Here is a 24,698-nt window from a genome sequence, read left to right as displayed (position 1 = left end):
TGGTCATTTTTACCTCCATGGTAGAGAAACTCAACCATTTCAGCTACAAGGACAACTAAACTATTTTGTTGCATGTGGTCAGCTTCAACACCCACAAAAAAGAATAATCTTTGTACTCAGTAGCCTTGTGAGGTAGCATCTTGGGGTGGGGGAGGTGGGAACCTCAGTTTACGGGTCAATATGTTCTTGATACAACTTTGGAACACATTTTATGTGGAGTTATAAGATTTCCCTGTATAGTGTTAACACCACATTCCAAACCCAAAGCTGACAAACTGGTCTGTCAAACAAAGGAATGTGTGCTGTGCTTAATTTGCATTTAAGCAGTAAAAAAAAACCAAACAAAGAGTCACCAAGCAGGAAGGGTGGACAAAAACTTCAAACAGGTGAGGAAAAGCAACATTGAACATCCTTCTCCATAGATGTTCTGTCTCAGAATCTCAGCTGGAAAGGTTTTCCAAAAGGAGGACTGGCACTGTAAAAAGAAGGGACAAACACCCCAAGGCACCTCTCCTTGGTCCATCAATTCACTGCACCAGAAGGGACAAAAGAAGCAGCCACTGAACTGGAAAAGGGGTTCTAGTCTAAGAAGTTTGGTCAGTAAGACTGCTCAGAGCATGTGGTAAGAAAAACTTAAATTTAAAGCAAGGTTGTTCTATCAGGCACCGGTTGCGTTGTACCTTTATTTTTATTGTAACCATTTCTGACTTTTATGCCTCATTACTTGTATTCAATCTATGTAGTTAATAAACTTGTTTTATCGAATCCAGTGTGTTTAAATGGAAGTGTCTGTGAAACTCCATTGGGGTAACAAGATGTTTACACTATTTCTATCAAAGAAATATGGACTTTATATGAATTTGTGCTGTCTAGGAGAGGGCTGGACAATACAAATACATTTCTGGGGGAAGTCAGACATAGAGCGTGTTGGAGGCACCATGCAATCTAACCAAAGCCAAGGTATGGCTGGATGGCTGCAGCACAGACACAGTGGGGAGTGGCTTACATGCTGGAGGCTGTGAGCAGTTCAGACCGGAGGCCACAGCAGCAAAACATTGTAAAGGGAACTGCAGGTTACAGGGCACAAGTGACAAATTTAGTCTAGATTGTACCCAACTAGGTGACAAAACCGCAGGCAAGTTTTATGCAATTGATGCCTCAACAAGTGCCCCATTTAGTCCTGCTATATCTAGTCATTTCAGCTGCTCTTCCCTGGACTGGTTATCTCAGAATATAACCAAAGTTGGACACAATGCTCCAGATGAGGCTGTGTCCTGGTTCTCTTTAGTACACTCAAGCATTCTGTTTGCCTAACCCTTACAGCTATGTACTAATCTGGTCTCAAGCCTTTCCTCAGAGAACCATAGATTACGTACACTGCTCTCTTCAGCTAAACCCACTTCCTTCAATGCAACATGCCAAAAACTTCCTTCATTGGGTCTCAGAACTCTGCCAATCATTAAGGACCCTGAATCTAATGTATAGGATTTAACACCTTCTTGGCCTTCATCAAGCATATTTAATGCTGTTCCAAGTTGGATCTTAAGTAGCTAAGATAGCACTTACAATGCTATCTTGGGCACTATCTGAAGTACTGGTACTAGTTTTGTGGTTGATATACCAAGTTAGTCACTTGATGTGATCTAAGAAATAGTACTGGAATCTCTTAGATGGGCCAGTAACCATAACTTGAAGTCTGAACTGGTATGGTATTGCTAAAGTGCTGATCTTTGCTAATTCAAGTTAGCTCATACCATGGGAATGTCAACAAGTTTTGTTCGCTTGTTTAAAAGGCCTAGGTTTTTATAGCTACAAAGCTTGAGTACAGGGAATATTAAAAGGAACGGATGCTCAGAAACTTCTGCTAATAGTATGGTAATGCATAATTTGTCACAATGATAGGAGGGCAAAAGCCAGCTAAAATATGAACCATATAGCAAGCCTGTTACTTAGCAGGCAAAGACAGTTGAGCTGGTCATAGTTTTCTGGATTTCAAAGGCCTGGTCTACACTACGACTTTAATTCGGATTTATCAGCTTTAATTCGAATTAACCCTGTAACCGTCCACACAACGACGCCATTTAATTCGATGTAAAGGGCCCTTTAAATCGATTTCTGTACTCCACCCCAACGAGCGGAGTAGCGCCAAAATCGATTTTAGCAATTCGAATTAGGGTTAGTGTGGCCGCAATTCGATGGTATTGGCCTCCGGGAGCTATCCCACAGTGCATCATTGTGACCGCTCTGGACAGCAATCCGAACTCGGATGCACTGGCCAGGTAGACAGGAAAAGCCCCGCGAACATTTGAACTTCATTTCCTGTTTGCCCAGCGTGGAGAGCACAGGTGACCACAGATACCTCATCAGCACAGGTAACCATGCAGGCTGATAATCGAAAAAGAGCACCAGCATGGACCGTGAGGGAGGTACTGGATCTGATCGCTGTATGGGGAGAGGATTCAGTGCTTGCAGAACTTCGTTCTAAAAGACGAAATGCAAAAACTTTTGAAAAAATTTTCAAGGGCATGATGGAGAGAGGCCACAATAGGGACTCTGAGCAGTGCTGCATGAAGGTCAAGGAGCTCAGACAAGCCTATCAAAAAACAAAGGAGGCAAACGGTCGCTCCGGGTCAGAGCCGCGGACATGCCGCTACTACGCCGAGCTGCATGCAATTCTAGGGGGGGCTGCCACCACTACCCCACCTTTGCTCGTGGATTCTGGGTCGGGGATAGTCTCGACGCCTGAGGATTCTGCTGATGGGGTAGAGGAGGAGGAGGAGGAGGAGGAGGATGAGCTTGCAGAGAGCACACAGCACTCCATTCTCCCCAACAGCCAGGATCTTTTTATCACCCTGACTGAAGTACCCTCCCAAGCCTGTACCCAAGACTCTGACCCCATGGAAGGGACCTCAGGTGAGTTTACCTTTTAAAATATAAAACTTGTTTTAAAAGCAAACTGTTTTTAATGATTACTTTGCCTGACTTTGCATTCGCGGTCAGTTCAGCTACTGGAAAAGTCTGTAGCTACTGGAAAAGTCTGTTAACGTGTATGGGGATGGAGCGGAAATCCTCCAGGGACATCTCCATGAAGCTCTCCTGGAGGTACTCCGAAAGCCTTGCCAGAAGGTTTCTGGGCAGTGCATCCTTATTCCCTCCTCCATGGTAGGACACTTGACCACGCCATGCTTGCAGCAAGTAATCTGGTATCATTGCCTGACAAAGCCTGGCAGCATATGGTCCTGGTGTTTGCTGGCATTCAAGCAACATCCGTTCTTTATCTTGTTGTGTAATCCTCAGGAGAGTGATATCACTCCTGGTAACCTGGTTGAAATACGGGAACTTAATTAAGGGGACAGAGGTGGCCGTTCCTACTGGGCTGTTTGCCTGTGGCGGAAAATAAATCCTTCCCTGCAGTTAGCCAAGCGCAGATGGGAAATTGGCCCTGAAGTTTTCCGCGTTTGGCTAGCAGGGATCTTCCCTGTTACCAGCCACGCGGTGGGGGGAGGGTACCGTGATCATCCCAGAGAATTCATGGCGAGGGGGGGGGGGGGGGGTCGGCGGCGGGGGGGGGGGGGTAGTTTGGTGCCTGCAGGGATCTTCCCTGATACCAGCCACGCGGTGGGGGGAGGGGTACCGTGATCATCCCAGAGAATTCATGGCGGGGGTGGGGGGGGTTAGTTTGTTTTCTGGTGCTGCTGAATGTTAACAGAAAAACCGCAGCACTCTACTTGCCTGAAGGGGCCCAGACAAGCCCCCCCACACTGCCCCCCCCCCCCCCAACTGGCTGAGATTGGCCAGGCTTCTGCAGCACTCTACAGGCTATGCTTGGTATGTGGGAAAGGAGGGTGCAGAAGCTGTAAAACAATGGCTTACCATGGCCGCATGCAAGCCGAATTCTGTTGCCCAGACCTGTGATCTCTAGCAGCAAAGCCACAAGCACTCAGTATTAAGAGGCAAAATGCGACCTTGCACAGAAATCACATGTGCTATGTAATGTGAACAGTGTTGGTCACCGTGAAAGAGTATAAGCATTGTTCTGCAAAATGTAGCTTTTAAAACAATTCTCTCTTTTTTCCCCTCCCTACAGCAGCTGCAAATTCCTCAAGCCTCCCTCCTCCATCCCGAAGGTTATCACAGATAAGGCGTCGTAAGAAGACGACGCGGGAGGACATGTTTTCTGAAATTATGCAATCCAGCAGGAGTGACAGAGCTCATCTGAATGAGTGGAAGGAAACAGTTTCAAAGTATAGGAAAGAAGTCAGTGAACGTGAGGAGAGGAGGGACCAACGTGAGGAGAGGAGGGACGATCGAGATGAGAGATGGCGGCAGGAAGACCAGAGGATGAAGGATGCAACGCTGGGGCTGCTCCGGCGTCTGGTGGAGGTTCAGGAACGGCTGCTGGAAAACAGACTGCCGCTTCAGCCCCTGTTCCACCCTCCCCATGTTCCGTATCCTCCTCACCCAGACGTGTAAGAACGCGGGGGGGGGGGGGGAGGCTCCGTACACCTTCCCATTCCACCCCAGTAGACAGCCCAAGCAAAAGGCTGTCATTTTTTTAACCTTTTCTTTGTGGCTTTTTCCTTCCCAGCAATCCTCCTCCCAAATACCACCCGGGTTCCCTCCCTCTTTTTCTAATCTATTAATAAAGAATAAATGATTTTTAAATGATAGTGACTTTATTTGGTTTGAAAGAAAGATGGGGGAAGGGGCAGGGTGGGTTCCTTACAGAAAATCAGTCAGTAAAGGGGGAGGGTTTTCATGAAGGAGAAACAAACAGATATTTCACACGGTAGCCTGGCCAGCCATGAAACTGGTTTTCAAAGCTTCTCTGATGCACAGCGCTTCATGGTGTGATCTTCTAATCGCCCTGGTGTCTGGCTGCGCGTAATCAGCAGCCAGGCGATTTGCCTCAGCCTCCCACCCCACCATAAAAGGTCTCCCCCTTACTTTCACAGAGATTGTGGAGCACACAGCAAGCAGAAATAACAATGGGGAGATTTCTTTGGCTGAGGTCAGAGCGAGTCAATAATGAACGCCAGCGACCTTTTAAACGGCCAAATGCACATTCTACCACCATTCTGCACTTGCTTAGCCTGTAGTTAAACAGCTCCTGACTCCTGTCCAGGCTGCCTGTGTATGGCTTCATAAGCCATGGCATTAAGGGGTAGGCTGGGTCCCCAAGAATAACTATGGGCATTTCAACATCCCCAACGGTTATTTTCTGGTCCGGAAAGTAAGTCCCTTGCTGCAGCCCTTTAAACAGAGTAGTGTTCCTGAAGACGCGAGCGTCATGAACCCTTCCCGCCCAGCCCGCGTTGATGTTGGTGAAACGTCCCTTGTGATCCACAAGTGCTTGCAGCACCATTGAAAAGTACCCCTTGCGGTTTATGTACTCGGTGGCTTGGTGCTCCGGTGCCAAGATAGGGATATGGGTTCCGTCTATTGCCCCACCACAGTTAGGGAATCCCATTGCAGCAAAACCATCCACTATAGCCTGCACATTTCCCAGAGTCACTAACTTTCGTAGCAGCACCTGAGTGATTGCTTTGGCTACTTGCATCACAGCAGCCCCCACAGTAGATTTGCCCACTCCAAATTGATTCCCGACTGACCGGTAGCTGTCTGGCGTTGCAAGCTTCCACAGGGCTATCGCCACGCGCTTCTCAACTGTGAGGGCTGCTCTCATCTTGGTATTCTGGCGTTTCAGGGCAGGGGACAGCAAATCACAAAGTTCCATGAAAGTGCCCTTACGCATGCGAAAGTTCCGCAGCCACTGGGAATCGTCCCAGACCTGCAACACTATGCGGTCCCACCAGTCTGTGCTTGTTTCCCTTGCCCAGAATCGGCGTTCCATGGATAGAATCTGCCCCATTAACAACATGATCTCCAAAGCACCGGGGCCTGTGGTTTCACTGAATTCTGTGTCCGTGTCCGTGTCCATGTCCTCATCATGCTTGTCGCTGCGCTGCCGCCGCCGCTGCCTCCTCGCCTCGTTTTTCTGGTCCTGGCTGAGCATAAACTCCACGAGAACGCGCGAGGTGTTTGCAATATTCATGAGTGCTGTCTTGACCTCAGCGGGCTCCATGCTTGCCGTGGTATGGAGTCCGCAGTGTTCACCCACCCAGGAAAAAAGGCGCGAAAATGGTTGTCTGCCGTCCGTTGCTTTCATGCAGGGAGGGAGGGAGGAAGTGAGGCTGTACCCAGAACCACCTGCAACGATGTTTTTTGTCCCATCAGGCACTGGGATCTTAACCCACAATCCCAATGGGCGCGGGAGACTGCGGGAACTATGGGATAGCTATGGAATTGCTACCCACAGTGCAACGGTGCAGAAATCGACGCTAGCCCCGGTACTTGGACGCACACCACCGAATTACTGTGCTAGTGTGGCCGCACTCATTTCGACTTTATACAACCTGTTTCTCAAATCCGAATTATCTAAATTCGGATTATCCCGTAGTGTAGACATACCCAAAGCCCTGGTCTACATTACAGAGTTAGGTAGACATAAGGCATCTTACACCAACCTAATCATGTTAGTATACACACTATTGCCTTGCCCCTGCCAATGTAAGTGCCCTATTACAGCGACATAACTCCACCTCCACAAAAAGTGTAGGGCTTATTTTGGTATAGCTAGGGTGGTGCTGTGTCTGTGTAGACACTGTGGTTACTTACATTGGGGAGCAGGGAGCTGCAGAGCCAAGGGCCTGGGTTCTCAGCATCCCCAACACTACCTGTTATGTTGGTGGAAGCTCTCATGATGAGGATGCGCACCATTAACATAGGTAGACTTAAGTTTGTAGTCGAGACATGCCCAAAATCTGAAGCTAATGAAAGTTAAGCTTACTAAAGAAAAAAAAAAAAAAAAAAAAAAACAGGTTTTTCCACAATAAGCTCTACTAGGCAACATTAGTGTCCTTGAACAGCTTCTTCACCCATTTAGATATTGCCATGGTTGGATTTAGTTAGCCTACTGTGGTTAAATCATAGAAGGGGGCATATACAGGAATACATTAAGTGATGTTACTCCATGACTGATGACCTTTGAGTAGTGCTCAAGTTACTTTAAGATCTTGAATAGAGTCTACAATAGATATGTGGATAGAAAGATCCAATTTTTTTGGAGTATGCCAATTATGCTCCAATGTGAGATGTAACTAGTAACTTGGTTTAGAAGTCATGACATTCAGTTAAGACACTAATGTTTTTAGAATTTAAGCAGACTGTCCCCTTATGCCTTTTTATAAAGTTCTTTAAATGGTGATTGCGTAACTGCCAGGTCTGAAATCCCAAAGGGAAAGGACTCTGCACTACTTGTATTTGTGGTACAAACAAGAACTTGCTCATACAAGTTGCAGAGTTGAGCTCCAATTTGGGGTTTTAGACTAACAGTTTCCTCTAAGGGACCGAACACCTCCATAGTCTCTGTGCAGATTCGGTCCATTGCACAACATCAGTAGCCTGCCTGACAGCTAAGCAGCAGTTTGACCTGTGCAGCTTATCTTAATTTCAAGCAGGGTTGAGAGGCACTAAGGGGATTGCATCTATGCAGCTATGTGAGGGACTGGGAATAGGGAGAAGCTGGTTTATTAGAAGGTATTAATTTGTACTTGTTTGTTCAAAGATACTCAGAGTAGGTTCCAAACACCCTCTTCACTACTTTTTTCTATTGTGGACAAGGCCTAGTTTAGTGCATTTGATATGAGAATTTTGCAGCTTCACCCAAAGAAGCATGTAAAGCCAGTTGAAACTTTAAAATGGTTTGGGGTACCCAAATTCTTCTCACCCAGACCTAAAGAAATCCATTTTTGGTCTTAGGTACTAGTCATTCACAGTAAAGTCCCCTGTTGTAGACAGACGTATTAGGCCTGGTCTACACTACGGGGTTAGGTCAAATTTAGCTGCACCCACACAACCAACCCCATTCCGTCAACCTAAAGGACTCTTAAAATTGACTTCTGTACACCCCTCACTGGGGAGGAGTAGTGCTAAAAATTGACCTTGCTGGGCCAAATTTGGGGTAGTGCAGATGCAAATTGATGATATTTGCCTCCGGGAGCCATCCCAGAGTGCTCCATTGTGACTGCTCTGGACAGCACTTTGAACTCCAATATACTAGCCAGGTACACAGGAAAAGCTCCGGGAACTTTTGAATTTCATTTCCTGTTTGGTCAGCTTGGTGAGCTCAGCAGCTCAGGTGACCATGCAGTCCCCCCAGAATTGCAAACTAGCTCCAGCATGGACCAAAAGGGAGACACTGGATCTGATTGCTATAGGGGGAGAAGAATCTGTGCAGGCAGAACCCTAATCCAAAAGAAGAAATGCAAATATATTTGCCAAAAATCTCACAGGGCATGTTGGACAGAGGCTACACCAGGGACACACAGCAGTGCCGCATGAAAGTTAAGGAGCTCAGGCAAGCCTACCAAAAGGCAAAGGAGGCAAACGGTTGCTCTGGGTCAGAGCCCCACACATGCCGCTTCTATGAACAGCTGCATGCCATTCTAAGGGGGGGGACGGGAGGGGAGACACCCTACCACTATCCCACCACTGTCCATGGACACCTGCAAGGGGAGTCACAGAACACAGACTAGGATTTTGCTGAGAAGAATGCACAGCAGGCAAGAACTCATCACCCTGGAGCCAATACCCTCCCAAGGCAGGGTCCCCAACCCTGAAGCCAGAGAAGGCCCCTCTGGTGAGTGCACATTTGTAACTACAGTACAGGGTTTAAAAGCAATATAGTGTTCATGGTCACCTGGTTGAAATAGGGGATTTTTTGTAAGGGAAAAGTAAAAGGACCCCATTCATCCTGGGCTGTTTGTGCTTGGCTAAAAGGGATCATCCCAGAGAATAACCACACGGCGGGGGAGGGATGGTTGTGTGCTGCACATCTACCCGAATATTGCAGCCCCTCCTTTTAAATGTGAAACCCAACCCATTGCTTGCTCTGGGCAAAGGGGGCGCTGCAGTTTGAAAACATTCCCACATGTTATGAAGACATAAGAAGTCAACCCTCTTTTACTCTCCCTTTTTATCTCCCCCCCCCCCCCCAGGAGCAAATGTTTCTACACTCCCCCTATCATCTCCATCTCTGTGGTTATTGCAGATTAGAAGGTGGAAAAAAAAAATGCACTTCTGAGCTGATGCAGTCCTCCATCACTGATAGGGCACAGCTCAATGCATGGAGGCATTCAGTGGTACAGGCCAGGAAAGAACTGAGTGATCACAAAGAGCGGAGGCAGGACGTGATGCGGAGACTAATGGGGGAGCAAACAGACATGCGGTAGTGTCTGTTGAAGCTGAAGGAAAGCCAACAAGAGCACAGACCCCTGCGCTGCATAACCGCCTACCCTCCTCCCCATGTTCCATAACCTCCTCACCCAGATGCCCAAGAACATGGGGGGGGGGGGGGGGGAAGGGAACAAGGAGAGTGGAAGCGGGAGGCTCCAAGCACCCAGCCACTCCAGAGGATGGCCCAAGCAACAGAAGGCTGTCATTCAAGCAGTTTGATTTGTAGTGTGGATACAAACAAACAATGTGGCCGTGTCCTTCCCTCTTCCGCCACCCCACGTGAAGGGCCCTAATCCATTTAATGTGGATGTAAGATCTTAACTGCAGTTTCTGCTAAGAACTTTTCATATAGGCCCAGAGTCCACAGCTTGGCCTGGGCCATGGGGGCTGGCTAACAGAGAACAATACATAGCTAAGAAAAAGCTGGGGTAAACAAATAACCTTGTGTGTTTCAAGTCAGTGAGTGGAGTCAGCATAAGTACACCCAATTACATTCGGAGTTATCATGAGTTCTAGATACATGAAGCACAGAGAAAGGCCTCACGGTTACTCCCTAATGCAGGGAGGAGATAGTGGTACAGAGAGTGGGCCTCAGAGCCCAGACAGTTCAGGAAGAGGCCCAATAGGATTTACATGAGTTATGACACCCTCCCCTCACATGTATGCCAATCCTAGCCCACACACATGCAAGGGCAAACTTAAACTATTGTGTACTAATTACTGCCTTTTTGCTTTAAATCTTCAGGAATGTATTTGTTGGTCAACTGGGAGAGCTGCTACCTCACTCCCCTGCAGCCCAAAATTAGGATTTAATTTATACACTTCAATAGACAGTTTGGGGGTAATCTGTGTGTCAGCAATACGTTAATTTGAGCCTCAGGCGAAGCCATTATGTAATCTTTTAAGACCATTGGCTTATTGTGCTTATCTTGCCTTGCTGTTAGAACCTATCCAGGGGCTTGGGAAAACCCATCCCTGTTGCTTCTCTCTGCCCAATGAGTACCCTATATAATCTATTGTAATTCATTGTTCTGCAGTGTCTCTAAGCCTAATAAGCAAGGTGACACTCCACCAGTGCTCTGCGTAATAAACTCCTGTGCTTGACTCTACACGGTGTGAATGTATGTTCCTTCACCACCCAGGCTACTTTGTCCGTTATCTCTTTAATTAAAGAATGCATGGTCTCAAAACAATAGCTACTTTATTTCAAAGGGGGGGGTGGTTTTCAAAACCTCTCTGATGCACAGCATGCCTAGCTGTACTCTTCTAATCACCCTGGTGTCTGGCTGCTCATAATCGGATGCCAGGTGATTTGCCTCAACCTCCCACCCCGCCATAAATGTCTCCCCCTTACTCTCCGATATTATGGAGCACACAGCAAGCAGCAATAACCATGGGAATGTTGGTTGTGCTGAGGTCTGACCTAGTCAGCAAACTGCGCCAGCGAGCTTTTTAAGTGTCCAAAGGCACATTCTACCACCATTCTGCACTTGCTCAGCCTATAGTTGAACTGCTCCTTACTACTGTCCAGGCTGCCTGTGTAAGGCTTCATGAGCCATGGGAGCAAGGGGCAGGCTGGGTCCCCAAGGAGAATTATTGGCATTTCAACATCCTCCAATGGTAATTTTCTGGTCTGGGAAGTAAGTCTCTTCTTGCAGCTGTTCGAACAGCCCGGAGTTCCTAAAGATGCGAGCGTCATGCACCTTTCCCAGCCATCCCATGTTGATGTCGGTGAAACGTCCCTTGTAATCCACTAGTGCTTGCAGCACCATTGAGGAGTACCCCTTGCGGTTTAATGTACTGGTTGGCAAGGTGGTCCAGTGCCAAGATGGGGATATGCGTTCTGTCTATTGCCCCACCACAGATTGGGAAATGTGCAGGTCATAGTGGATGGCTTTACTGCAATGGAGTTCCCAGAGTCACCACCCTTGATAACAGTAAGTCAACCATTGCATTGGCTACTTGGGTCACAGCAGCCCCCACAGTAGACTTGCCCACTCCAAATTGATTCCCAACTGACCAGTAGCAGTCAGGCATTGCAAGCTTCCACAGGGCTATCACCATGCACCTCTCAAGTGTCAGGACAGCTCTCATCTTGGTATTCCTGTGCTTCAGAGTGGGGGAAAGCAACTCAGAGTTCCAGGAAAGTGGCCTTACGCATGCGAAAGTTTTGCAGCCACTGTGAATCATCCCATAGCTGCCACACTATGTGGTCCCACCAATCTGTGCTTGTTTGCCTGGCCCAGAATCAGCATTCCACTGTGTCAACCAGCCCCAGTGCCGCCATGATGTCCCAATTGCCACAGCCCATGCTTTTCAAGAACATCTGGGTCCATGACCTCATCAAAATCATCCTCATGCTGGCATCTTAGCCCAGTTCTGCATATACTCAAGGATAACGTTTGAGGTGTTTACAATGCTCACAACAGCAGCGGTGAGGGTAAGCTGAGCGGGCTCCATGCTTGCCATGGTATGGCGTCTGCAGGAGAGCAGAGTTGCAGCGGAAGCGGTGGATGACGGTTAGCAGTCCTATTGCACCGTCTGCTGACAGCAGCACCCAGGACAAAACAGCAGCAGTGACAGTGAGCTGGCTCCATGCTTGCCGTGGTATGGCGTCTGCACGGAAAAAAGGCGCGAAATGATTTTGCTTTCATGGAGGGAGGGGTGACTGACAACATGTACCCAAAACCACCCGCAACAATGTTTTTGCCCCATCAGGCATTGGGAGCTTAACCCAGAAGTCCAAGGGGCGGCAGAGACTGCAGGAACTGTGGGATAGCTACCCACAGTGCACTGCTCTGTGTGAAAGCAGAGAAAAGAACTGACAGAAGGGAACTGCAATGCATGATGGTTGTTAGCAAGAGTCAGGCTTCGTTAGCAAGAGACAGTCTTTGTTAGCAAGAGTCAAGCTAGCTGTGACCCTGATAACCCTGATAACGCGAGATTTGTAGAAGCGAGGATTGTGTGAGGATTGTGTGAGGATTGTGTGAGACGGGTGAGAAAGAGCTGTGTAAGAAGTCATTGTGACCTCAGTATAGATAAGGTGTAGAAGACCTTGTGTAGATAAGGTATAGAAACTAATTGTATGTAGGCAAGAGTCAAAACAAGTAAGGAAATGAGATATCAAGATGGCCTATGTATAAACAAAATGCAGCTGTCCCTCATTATTTCTGTAATGAAAGGTATAAATGCTTGCTGTAATTAGTTACCAGAGAGAGACCTGCTTGCTCTCTCCTCTGCACATGTGAGTTAATAATAAAGCCTCTGACTTGCTGTACCTAAACAAAATAGTGAGAACTCAGTTTTTCTCCGACAATTTGGGGGCTCGTCCGGGATGGCAACGCCCACTGAGGCAACGGCAGCTGCTACGGATCGTTCCCCTTTGAACCCCATGGCGCCACAATAGAGGTAAGAGACCTTTTGAAATCTCTATTGGGGTGTCGGAGGAGGACTGTCCGTGGGGCCGTCTGCCCCTGTTGGGCTCACGCCATCCGAACTTATTGACTGTGCAGCAAGGTCAGATGCTGAGCGGCGTAATAGGGGAATTGTTTGCCGCCCCCTGTAAGCATATGCTAGGTGCATAGGATTTGCACCTGTATTGAGGAGTTGTTACTGCCTCAAGAGGGGTTTTTACCGCCTCAAGTGATGCATCAAGGTACTTGGGAATAGTACCTGGAGGTACTTAGGAGTAGTACCTGGTATAAGGCCTTGGTATGTGTGCATGTGTGTAGTCTGTGTGTGTGTGTGTGTGTGTGTACACAGTGTGAATTGAGTGTTACCGGAAGACGCCCAGAGTACTCTGCGAAGTCTTTTGGCTCGTGACCAGAACTACTCTAACGCAAGCCCGGTAACTAGAGGATCTTTTAGGAGATCCGACCCATGTAAGTTAACTCGGCCTGGCATCGTCCGGCGAGGAGGCTACCTGGGTCTAGGAGTGTGTGCACCCATCTTCCCTCCCCTTTTCCTCTCCGTGTGAGCCACTGACAGTCTGACCATCTCACTGGATGCAACAGAGTAAGCGGCGCTTTCTCTCTGAGATTAGCCGACGCTCTTTGCTGAAGGGAGGTGTAGGGGGTCATGGCTATCCTCGTTAGTCACTCCTGTGTGAATACCCTGTAGGGAGAGATCCTTAGTTTATGAGCCGCTAGCGCGGACAGGGCATCCTTCCCCCTTTGAGTGTGTGATTGGAAAATGGGTGGGGGACAGTCTAAGTCTTCCCTCTCACCCCCTAAGGGTACCCCAGCTTATTTCATGTACGTACATTATGGCCCGAAAACCTGCAGGTATTTAGATAATTGGAATCTTTACACGCGTGCAAATCCATCTAAACAATGTCCACTAGAAGGTACCTTTGATTTAGACAAACTTAAATACCTTAAAGAAACTCTGGCTTCACCAAAAGCCTCTGATACACAGTGGGAGCAATTTGTCTGTTGGTGGGAGGAAGCAACAAAGAGACTCCACGAGTCTCGAGTGCGGAGTCTAAAAGACTCCCAGGAAAAGTTAAAAGCTCAAGTGCAACATTTACAGCTTAAATGCAAGGCATCCAGCTGTCTACCCCCTAGAGCGATTCCTTCTGCTCCTGTGTATCCTAATCCCGTTCAAGCAATTCCTTCTGCTCCCCTTTATCCCCAATTAGTTAGATCTGACAGTGAGGAGGAAACTGCTGAGGATATTTTAGATTTCTTCAGTAACATTCAGCAGCAGCAGCAGCCCGTGCTGCCTCCTCCCCCTGCACAGCCTGGGTCTGCTAACGAATCTCACCCGGCAGTGCCAGTTTCACCACTGCATGTATCAGCTGCACACATTGTTCTCTCTTCCCCTGGGAGAGAAGCCTCCTCTTCACCACAAAGAGGTGATTCTGAGCCTGCCAGTAGCTCCCTTGATTCTAATCCCTCTGAGGAAAGTACCCGTTATCTTACTAGAAGTGTGGCACATGCACTCCAGGTTCCTTTAAGAGGCCTGGAACTATTTCTCAAATGCGTACTTTTCTTGGCATGACTGGGTACTGTAGACAATGGATTTTAGGCTATGCAACAATGATTAAACCCTTACAGGATCTGACTAAGTCAGGTACCCCTGAGCCTCTTCCTTGGTCTCCAGAGGCTGAACAAGCTTTTGTTGCTATCAAGCAAAGTCTGTCCAGTGCACCAGCCCTGGGACTTCCTGATTATGCTAAACCATTCACTCTTTTCTGTCATGAGCGTAATGGGTTTGCTTTGGCTGTATTAACGCAAAGGCACGGAGACAAACACCGTCCCATTGCTTATTACAGTACTGCCCTAGACGCTGTGGCAGCTGGATTTCTCCCTTGCCTGCGTGCTGTAGCTGCAGCAGCTCTTGCTGTTCAGGTATCTGAATCTATTGTCTTAGGATCTCCTTTGATTGTTGCTGTCCCTCATGCTGTGGCTGCTCTCTTGTTAAAATCTAAGACACAGCATCTATCCACTTCTCGTCTTACAAAATATGAGCTTGTCTTGTTGTCTTCATCCCATATTACTTTGGCTCGTTGCCCTGTTCTAAATCCTGCCTCCTTGTTGCCTGGGCCCGAAGATGGAGACCCACATGACTGTGTGTCTGTGACATCGGTTCTCTCTCGTCCAAGAGATGATTTACTAGATGTGCCTTTGCAAAATCCTGATCTTATTTACTTTGTAGATGGTTCGTGGTTCGTGCTCGCGAGATTCTAAGGGCAAATTGGTTGCTGGTTATGCTGTGTGTTCTGCACATGCTGTTATTGAAAGTGCTTTCCTTCCTTCTGTGTTTTCTGCTCAAGTGGCCGAACTTGTAGCTTTAACTCGAGCCTGCATTCTCGCTCAGGATCAAGCAGTTACAATCTATACAGACTCTCGTTATGCTTTTGGAGTGGTACATGATTATGGGTTGCTCTGGAAGTATAGAGGTTTTCTTACATCCACTGGTTCTCCTATTAAGAACCGTCTGTATGTCTCTGCTCTTTTAGATGCCCTTTTATTGCCCAAAGCTATAGCTGTTGTGAAATGTACAGCTCACCAGACCCCTCATGATGAAGTTACCCGTGGAAATGCTTTGGCAGACTCTGCAGCCAAAGCAGCGGCCCTTTCTGCACCTCAGGCTGAATATACTTGTGCTTTGATTGAACAGCCTCCACTAGCCTCCCTTGAGGATCTGGCCAAGATCCAGGAAGCAGCACCGGCAGCTGAGAAACGTTTATGGAGTGCTAATGGCTGTATTCTACACCCTGATCATCTTTGGCGTGCCCCAGCTGGTCGCCTGGTTGCACCGAAGATGCTAATGCCCTATCTTGCTCGTGTATACCACGGAATGGCTCACGTGAGCAAAGGGGGGATGGTTGCTGCAGTTAACCGAGATTGGTGTGCGTTCGGGTTCCCAGTCATTGCACATCACTACTGTCAACAATGTGTGATTTGTCAGCAGCATAACATTGGTAAAGCTGTTAAAGTTAGGCAGGCAGCTCACCCTCCCCCTTGGGGACCTTTTGTAAATATTCAGATTGATTTTATTCAACTGTCTAAATGTTGTGGCTATGAATATGTATTGGTTTTGGTGGATGTATTTTCAAATTGGGTTGAAGCTTTTCCCTGCAGGAAAGCAGATGCCAGGACTGTTGTGAAACTTCTGCTTAAAGATTTTGTACCACGATTTGGCATCCCTGTGAGTATCAACAGTGACCGTGGAACTCATTTTACTGGACAGATTGTAAAGGAGTTATGTGCAGCTTTGCAGACTCAACACAACCTTCACTGTCCCCACCATCCGCAGTCTGCTGGGACAGTGGAACGCCAGAATGGAATTCTGAAAAATAAACTGGCCAAGATTTGTGCTGAAACAAACTTGAAGTGGCCAGATGCCCTTCCTCTGGCACTAATGAGTATGAGGGCCACTCCCAATCGAAAGACTGGACTCAGCCCTCATGAGATTCTGACAGGGCGCCCGATGAGACTACCAACTGCGCCCCCACTGACCCTAGCTCAGATGGACATTCATTTAATGGATGACACAATGCTTAAGTATTGTCAGGCACTAATGAAATGTGTTAAGTCTTTCTATACACAGGTGAAAGAAGCACTACCCAAGGATCCTGTGCAGCCCTGCCACTCGCTGGAACCAGGAGACTGGGTCTACATAAAGGTCCATCAGCGAAAGACTGCCTTGGCTCCACGCTGGAAAGGCCCTTTCCAAGTCCTGTTAACCACTAACACTGCTGTGAAGTGCCAAGGACTGCCCACCTGGACCCATGCTTCGCACTGCAAAAAGACCCCTCCGCCTGGAGAGGATTCTCCAGCTGCTGATCAGCCTATTTCTCCTGCTAACTCTGCTGTGCCTCCTGGACAGCAGGGAAAGAGGACAAGGTGAAGTGCTAGTAACCTCTCCCTTGTCCACTGACAGATCTACTGTGCCTTTGAATTCTTTTACAGGAATCACACCAGTACAGGGTGAAGTGCTAGTAACCTCTCCCCGGTATTATGGTGAATCACAACTGCTTTTGAAGAAGAAAAGAAGAAACACTCGCTCTGCTGAAACCACCAAAGTCCAGAACTTTCTAACTACAAAAGACATTAAGAACTGGCCCTGGTGGAAGAAACGAAGTATTGTTTATTGGCAAGGAGGGAACTGTGGGGAACGTTCCTGGGAATGTGGGGTCCAGTGGAGGGGTGGATTCTTTCCAGGATCAGGGCTTTGTGCTTATGGACAGGTACCTTCAGGATGCACTGCCCTCCCTAATTGGCTTTCAGATGATAAATATCAAAAACGCCTTGCCACTACAAAGACTACACCCACCACCACTAGTCCCTTGACCCTTGCCACCACCACTGTAACTTATCCAGATACAAACAGTACTACACATTCCAATGATGAGAAATTGGGCCAACTAGAGAAGGCCATAGGCCTTGTTTCTGGAGCACAACTAACCCAGGTACAGGCTGGAGTTGGTGAGTTACATGTTATCTCCGCCCTTAGTTCTATGACCCAGAAGTTACTGACAGAGATGGTATTGAATATCACTGAGGCTGGGAAGGCATTGCAGTGGGATCTAGCATGCTCAGAGATTCAGGATTTCTTGAATGACCAGCTAATGGCCATTCGGAATGATCTAGAGCACCAGGCTTGGCCCACTGCCCTTACAGACACGTCAGGAGTGCCATCTGACCTGTGGCCATGGAGACATACTTGGAAACTTTCTGGGTGGAAGTGTGGACGTTCTCAGTGCTCCTTCCAAGCATATGGACCGGTACAGGGGGTGTGGGCTCCCACATACCGTATCCTGCCAGGTCCATGGGGAGGATGCATATGGGATTGGGTAATTCATCGAGACATCTGGGAAATTAGACCTCCTGGTATGCCCAATCGATTTTTAGTTAGTGCTCCTAGGATTACACCTGACATTTGGATGGGGTTAGGTAACCTGTGGACATTCTGGCCATTAGAACCCCCACAGCTTCAGTGTACACGTAAACTGAAGCCAGGAGAAGTTGTCACTGTCTATGACTACGTTTGCTGGGAGGGTAGGGGACAAGGAACTACCCTGACAGGACACTTACTCTTCCAAGCTAATGATAGCTGTGTGTATGTTAATGACACCATATCACAAGACATACATTTTAATCTCATTACCACTGCAGGCAATCATATCATTTACTGGCCTGCAGATAGAGTTTTTCAAGTAGCCCTTAGGTTCCAGATATCCTTTAATTGGACTAGTTTACTATCTGATAGATTTCAAAATTTGCTTTCATTGTTACCTGAGATTCAGAAAATCTCTGAAGTACAAGGGCAAATTCACATGCTTCAAAATGTATATCAAGTAGAAAAGTATGCCTTTCACACTGCTTATAGAGTAGCTACCTTATGTACTAAATATGATGTATTGTGCTTTATGACAAAGGCTGTACAACAACCCCATTATAGTATTGCTATGGGAATGTTATTGCTTGTATTGTTATTAGTTAGTTTAGGATTATGTTATTGTTGTTGTAAAAGACGTAATAATAGTAATACCTTTCATATTCATGCTAATCATGCATTATCATTGCATCCAATCAAAACCCCTAAGGTTGAAGCATCTAATTTAGAATCTGAAGTCCAGGACTTGATGCAAATAGAGATTTGAGAATGTTTGTTGTACTAGAAGTACAAAAGGGAGGGGTTGTGAAAGCAGAGAAAAGAACTGACAGAAGGGAACTGCAATGCATGATGGTTGTTAGCAAGAGTCAGGCTTCGTTAGCAAGAGACAGTCTTTGTTAGCAAGAGTCAAGCTAGCTGTGACCCTGATAACCCTGATAACGCGAGATTTGTAGAAGCGAGGATTGTGTGAGGATTGTGTGAGACGGGTGAGAAAGAGCTGTGTAAGAAGTCATTGTGACCTCAGTATAGATAAGGTGTAGAAGACCTTGTGTAGATAAGGTATAGAAACTAATTGTATGTAGGCAAGAGTCAAAACAAGTAAGGAAATGAGATATCAAGATGGCCTATGTATAAACAAAATGCAGCTGTCCCTCATTATTTCTGTAATGAAAGGTATAAATGCTTGCTGTAATTAGTTACCAGAGAGAGACCTGCTTGCTCTCTCCTCTGCACATGTGAGAGTTAATAATAAAGCCTCTGACTTGCTGTACCTAAACAAAATAGTGAGAACTCAGTTTTTCTCTGACATCTGTAAGTCGATGCTAGCCACTGTAGTGAGGATGCACTCCGACTTAGTGCGCTTAGTGGGGACATATGCAATCGACTGTATAAAATCTATTTCTAAAAATTGACTTCTATAAAATCGACCTAATTTTGTAGTGTAGACATACCCGTAGACTGTCACATTTGTTTATTCTGTCAGAGCCAACATCTAACCTGCTGGAGGCTCCTTTACCACTACTGATGACAGCAGCATCTAGTGCCTTCTACCAGCTCCCCTTACATGAGAAAGGGGTGCAAGAAACGTGTTCCTCAGCAAATGAGGAATTGTGGACATCAAAAAACTGCACTAGAGCCCAGTTTCTCAACCTTTGATACCTTGCTGCCTTCCTAAACTGTGTCAGGAAGATCTCAGGAACCAGCAATGGTCCCTAGACTGGTCGTTGAGAAACACTGCACTAGAGGAATAAGGGACAGATCAGGGATTTTCAGAACAGCTGACTGCCTATCCCATATTTAGGGTGACCAGATATCCTGATTTTATAGGGACAGTCCTGATATTTGAGGCTGTGTCTTATAAGGGAGCCTGTTACCTCCGACTTCCATTTTTCACACTTGCTATCTGGTCACCCAACTCATATTTGAATTAAATATTTAGATTGCACTTAATACTATTTATTCAGTGCAAGTGGGAAGGTTAAACGTGACAAAGCTAAAAGCATTAATAAGCAGCCTAGGTATTGAAATAAGTAGTTGAGCTCCCCCTAATGGTGTTCTGTAGAACTAGTAAATTACAGAATATTATGCACTGGGGAAAAAAATTGGGAAAGCAAGTTAGACTGGCTTTGTTCACATCTCACTACATGTGCTCCTTGAGGAAACCTGAAATTACGGTCAGTGTTACAGTGGCAAGATTAGTTAGCAGTTAGTAGCCTGTTTTTTGTTTGTTTTTTTTTTATTGCAAGGAGAACAAAGACTTGTATTAACAGTTTGAGAGTACTCAAATATTCCCAATCCCTATGAATTATACCTGATCTGCCAATAGCACAATTGTCTAAGGATCAGTTTGATCTTAAGTTTAGCGTATTCAGACACTACTGATATCAACTCTGCTGTAAATAAGTCTATTATTCAGGCTTGTTATACAGGGAAGTTCTTGTCATGCAGGGACTCTATAGAGGAGCATCAATTTAGTTTTGCCCTTTAAAATGCTGTATGGATGCCATTAAGCAGTTAGCCCACTCCCATTAACTCTGTACCAGATATTTGTTTTGAGAACTGTGGGATTCTACATGTACTCCTCCCCTCTATTTTCAGGGGACAACCCTGGTTCCACCCTGACTTCTCAGGCCTGGTCTACACTAGGAGGTTATGTCGAATTTAGCAGCGTTAATTCGAATTAACCCTGCACCCATCCACACAAAAAGCTATTTGTTTTGACATAGAGGTCTCTTTAAATTGATTTCTGTACTCCTCCCCGACGAGGGGAGTAGCGCTAAATTCGACATGGCCATGTCGAATTAAGGTAGGTGTGGATGGAATTCGATGCTAATAGCTCCGGGAGCTATCCTACAGTGCACCACTCTTGACGCTCTGGACAGCAGTCAGAGCTCAGATGCTCTGACCAGCCACACAGGAAAAGCCCCAGGAAAAGGAATTCAAATTTTCCTGTTTGGCCAGTTTGAATCTCATTTCCTGTTTGGACATCGTGGCGAGCTCAGCAGCACTGGCAACGATGAAGAGCTCTCCAGCAGGTTATAGTGTCACAGCACTGTCAACTGGGACTTGTCATATCTTAAGCTATTGCATAAGAAGTTTACCTTACTGAAGGGCTATAGTAACAAATGATTGCAAGGAAGATGTTGCATACTAAACTGACAGTTTAGAACTGCTACCTATCATCTTTGCTCCCTTAGTTTGTCAACAGCAAATTGCAGGTTATGAAGTTGTCCCATGCCATTTTGAATTAGATCTTTAATTGCAGAAGATTATTAGTGGACACTTTACTTGGTGGTATGACTGGAGTGAGTGTACATACAGGACAATCTCAAAGAATGGCTAGGAATAAAAGCCATTACTTCAAGGTATTAGCTCCCCTGCTTGGATAAAAGAGTTCAGTATTTAGCCAAGCATCTTTCAGACAGCTTAAAAGGTAAAAAGCTATTGATTTCATTGGCAGCTTGATGTTAAGGTGGTAGCTTGCATCAAGATGAAGGATAGTCACAGCTTAGACACAGAATTAGATTTTTAACAAAGTAGAATGAGTTGTGTTTATCATCCCCTGACCAGTCTGCTTATGTTGCATTATAGCCCTTCCCCACCAAGCGTTTTGGGGCAGAGCTCATCTTCCCTTGTGTAACTAACTCATTTTGGTGCTATTGCCATACTAGTACAGTATTGTCTGATGAACTTTCAAAAGGTTTGACCAGTTTCCCAGCGCACACAAAGCTGGAGACTGCAGGAGAGGTTGATGCAGATTGTGACACCAGATACTCTGCTTGTTAGTTTGGTTTGAAATCTTCACCTTCAAATAATCCAGTATTTGACAATATAGTAAGAGCACCTGATGGGTCTGGTTCTGTTTATTGTAGTTTGACTGCAAAACTACTAATCCACTTGTTCCATGACATGGTATAGCAGAGTAGTAACATAGGTAGGACTAAAGTTTTAAATGCTGCAAACTAGCAGCTATTAGCTCATATGTTAATATAGCAGATTGGGATGATTAGTATCTATGACAGTCTTGTTTCATTCATGTGACAGCCTACAAAGATATTGCTAAGCAGTTCACTTAATTATCTGACTTGAAATACCTGCAAATGTCTAGTCACAGTAAGACTTGTTAATGTTTAATGCTACTTGAGTTTACTGTATGCAGAGTCAAAATAATGGGAAACTAAGAAATTAAGACTAATCATATTATTTCTAATGGACTTCATATGGAGTAATAAACCTTCCCCTCAAATGAAAATCTAAAATGTGTTGATCTAATTAGTGTGCATTTTCCCTTGTTCCCTGTCTGAATGCCTAGGCTATATGACTTTCATGGCAGGGAGAGGTATCCTTAATCAATGTGTATTTGATACATTTGGCTTGAACATCTTTAATTAAAATTACAAAACACTGTAATGACAAAACAATTAAATTGCTCCTTTTAGTCTGACTGCAGGAGTGAAGGAGATGGCCTTGAAGTCTTTCTGGAAGCCAAAATCCAGGCTTGTAGTTAGCTAAGCAACACAGATATTGAAAGTGAGGCATCCCAGTATCCTCCTTTTGAAGATTCTGGAATACTGGGTAGAGCTGAGGTTTGGTCTTTAGTTAAGGTACTACAAGAAGTCAGATCTGCATTCTATTCCAGCTATACCACAGACTTCCTGTGCAAGCTTGGGCAACTGAATAAAGAAATTTATACTTGTCCTTCTTGTGAGGAAGGCAAGTACATTACCCTTTATGAGATGCTAAGATACTAAAGTGATGGGGTTCATATAAGAACCTAGAGAGTTTCCTACATGCTCAAGTTATTTTCATCATATTTCAACACTGCAGGCTGGATTGGGGCCAGAGTGGAAGGGTGCTAAAGAGCCATGTTTTCTGGTTTAGTCCCAACTAGAATATCTGTAGATCTTTACTACACAAAGTAGAAATACATTCTTATTCTCCAATATTGAGACATCCACAATAGAGCTGGTCAAAAAATTCCAACTTTGTCTCCTTTATGGAAGACCTCAAAATGTTCATTCCACTTCTTAGCCAATTCTAGACCACAGGCTTCTGTCATTAACAGCTTTCTTTGGCTATTCAGTATGCCCTCAAGAATCTGCTTTCTGCCACCCACAGTTGGAGACCCCTAGATATTAGTTGACATTATGGCAAGTGGACACATTGCAGTATTTCTTTAAGTGAGGCCATCTCACCTAGGAGACCCTGACTGCAGAGGCCTGGGCCAATTTTGTTTCCTCTTAAAGAAACCCCTTCTGCTAGATGGCATCTAGGCAGGCTCAGTGAATCCAACTCTTCCCATTTATCTCAAAACCTGTTCTCTAGGGCTTGGATTATCTGTAACATATGCTACGTTGTTTCTGATGGGGCCCTGAGCTGTACGTAGTCACCTCCTGTCCAAGGCCTGCTACCAGTACCGCAAAAGCCTTTGAGCATTCAGGGTGCTGTGGCAAGTGGGATTTCTTGTTGCTACACATAGGTGATGACAAAGCAATCTAGGTAGGAATTTGCCTCCTTGAAGTTTATGGAAGATAAAAGTTCCAAGATTGAGCTACCAGAACAGGGTCCTTAACTTCTTGCAAATCATGGTTAGTTAGGAATCTGTTCAGATGTTTTAGCCTTAGTAGTGCTCTGATCCCTCCCAACCATTTGGCAACCAGGAGTAGTATGGACATCCTTGTCTTTTCCATTTGTGGGATTTCTTCAGTCACTCCAGCCTGATGGCAAGTTGTTTCTCTCATCTGCCCTCATCAGCATGTTTATACTGGGGATTTTCTAGTAAAGTTTATATTTCACATGGAAACTGGTCAGGTGAATTTTAAAGTGTTTAAGTGAAAGATAAATGGACAAATCACATGTAGAAGTTGGCATTAATGGAACAATGCAGAAACAGTTGCGCAAGACCTAGGAGGACAGATCTTGAACCTGATGCAGCGAACATGGAAACCAGTGGGGAGATTCAGAAAGCAGGTGGCATGGGCAGAAGATCTAGCACTATTTTTATGGATTGAAGAATGGCAACATGGGTGTCAGGAGGCCCATGAACACTTACAAGTGTACAGTACTAAAGCGGAAAGGTGGGATCACTTCAGCTTGGGAATTATGCAAGTTCTCAGCTAGAACTAAAGTATAATGTAAAGCCATGACAACTGGAACTTTGCTGAAATTGTGCAATACATTCAATCACTTATGCATTCATCCTGTTTCCTAATTGTAATCCAGAGTTATGAAGCCTATAGTGAAAGTTTTAACAGCTATTTCTTGTTACTGAGTTTAGTAGCAGACTGGATTGTTATATTATCAGTTTACAACCTACGAAACAGTTTAGATATCTAAATAATTTCTATATCCAAGCAGAGTCATGGAAAACTCAGTGAGCTTCAGGCCACTGCATCAGCAAGTATGCAAGCCTTGTTTTGCACATGGTGCCACCACCACATGCATAATAATTGCTGAGAATATTTAAATACTAGCATTTTTTGCTGGGATTAAGGTGACTAATCCCGATTATTTCCCATTCATTCTGAAATGTAGAATGTAATGCCAAAGGTATACTCCCCCCCCCTTTTCTTTTTTTCCAGGGGGAGGGGCTTAAACACTCAAGTTCTTGAAATCTGCAATATGATGTAGGCAATTCTCAATGTCACATTCAACCTACTGCATTATTTAATGCACAGTACTTCCAACATATTAAGACATTCTCTACTAGTAGTACTGTGCTAGAGTACTCTCCACTTGTTGAAAGTGCTTTAGTCCCTATTTGTATAACAAACCAAAACTTAGTTGCTTGAGAATTCAGCAGCATCCTAAAGGGGTTAGATAAGCAGCAACTCCCTCCCAATCCAAAAATGGATTTAATATAAGTAGTCAAGTTATCAAAGATTGTAGATTCTAAACATTTAAGAGGAGACATGCTTTAGATGTCTCCAGTTTGTTTCCTTCATACTTATTTTCTTATAGTTTGGCTTTGTTGATATGTAGAGTTCTTTCTGAACTCCTAATATTTTGATTGTTCTCTCCCAAGTTCTCAACCCCCACCTATTCTTCCCTCCCAT

The 24,698-nt window shown here is 45.6% G+C and overlaps 2 protein-coding genes across 3 annotated transcripts in view; one reads left to right on the top strand and one right to left on the bottom strand.

Annotated features, from left to right (window-relative positions):
* The window catches only part of TPD52 (tumor protein D52), a 213,025-nt gene that overhangs the window by 173,603 nt on the left and 14,724 nt on the right, over positions 1 to 24,698 (bottom strand). The window lies entirely within an intron of this gene.
* On the top strand, positions 288 to 4,614 carry LOC128831149 (non-muscle caldesmon-like). Of its 2 annotated transcripts, none has more exons than XM_054017329.1 (2): positions 288 to 386; positions 4,088 to 4,614. In XM_054017329.1, exons 1-2 carry the CDS (start codon positions 296 to 298, stop codon positions 4,471 to 4,473), a joined length of 477 nt encoding a protein of 158 aa, XP_053873304.1. In that variant the 5' UTR covers positions 288 to 295; the 3' UTR covers positions 4,474 to 4,614. The 2 variants fall into 2 exon arrangements, with proteins under 2 accessions (XP_053873304.1, XP_053873305.1); XM_054017330.1 differs by lacking the exon at positions 288 to 386 and adding an exon at positions 2,867 to 2,913.

This window comes from Malaclemys terrapin, chromosome 2, assembly GCF_027887155.1.
Source record: "Malaclemys terrapin pileata isolate rMalTer1 chromosome 2, rMalTer1.hap1, whole genome shotgun sequence".
Lineage (NCBI taxonomy): Eukaryota > Metazoa > Chordata > Testudines > Emydidae > Malaclemys > Malaclemys terrapin.
This window is presented reverse-complemented; position numbering and strand designations above follow the sequence as displayed.

Excerpts from the sequence above, each read along its gene's own strand:
- LOC128831149 (XM_054017329.1), top strand. The coding sequence starts at position 296 with ATGTGTGCTGTGCTTAATTTGCATTTAAGCAGTAAAAAAAAACCAAAC. Across the intron at positions 387-4,087 it reads TGGACAAAAACTTCAAACAG|CAGCTGCAAATTCCTCAAGC; the intron begins GTGAGGAAAAGC and ends CCCTCCCTACAG.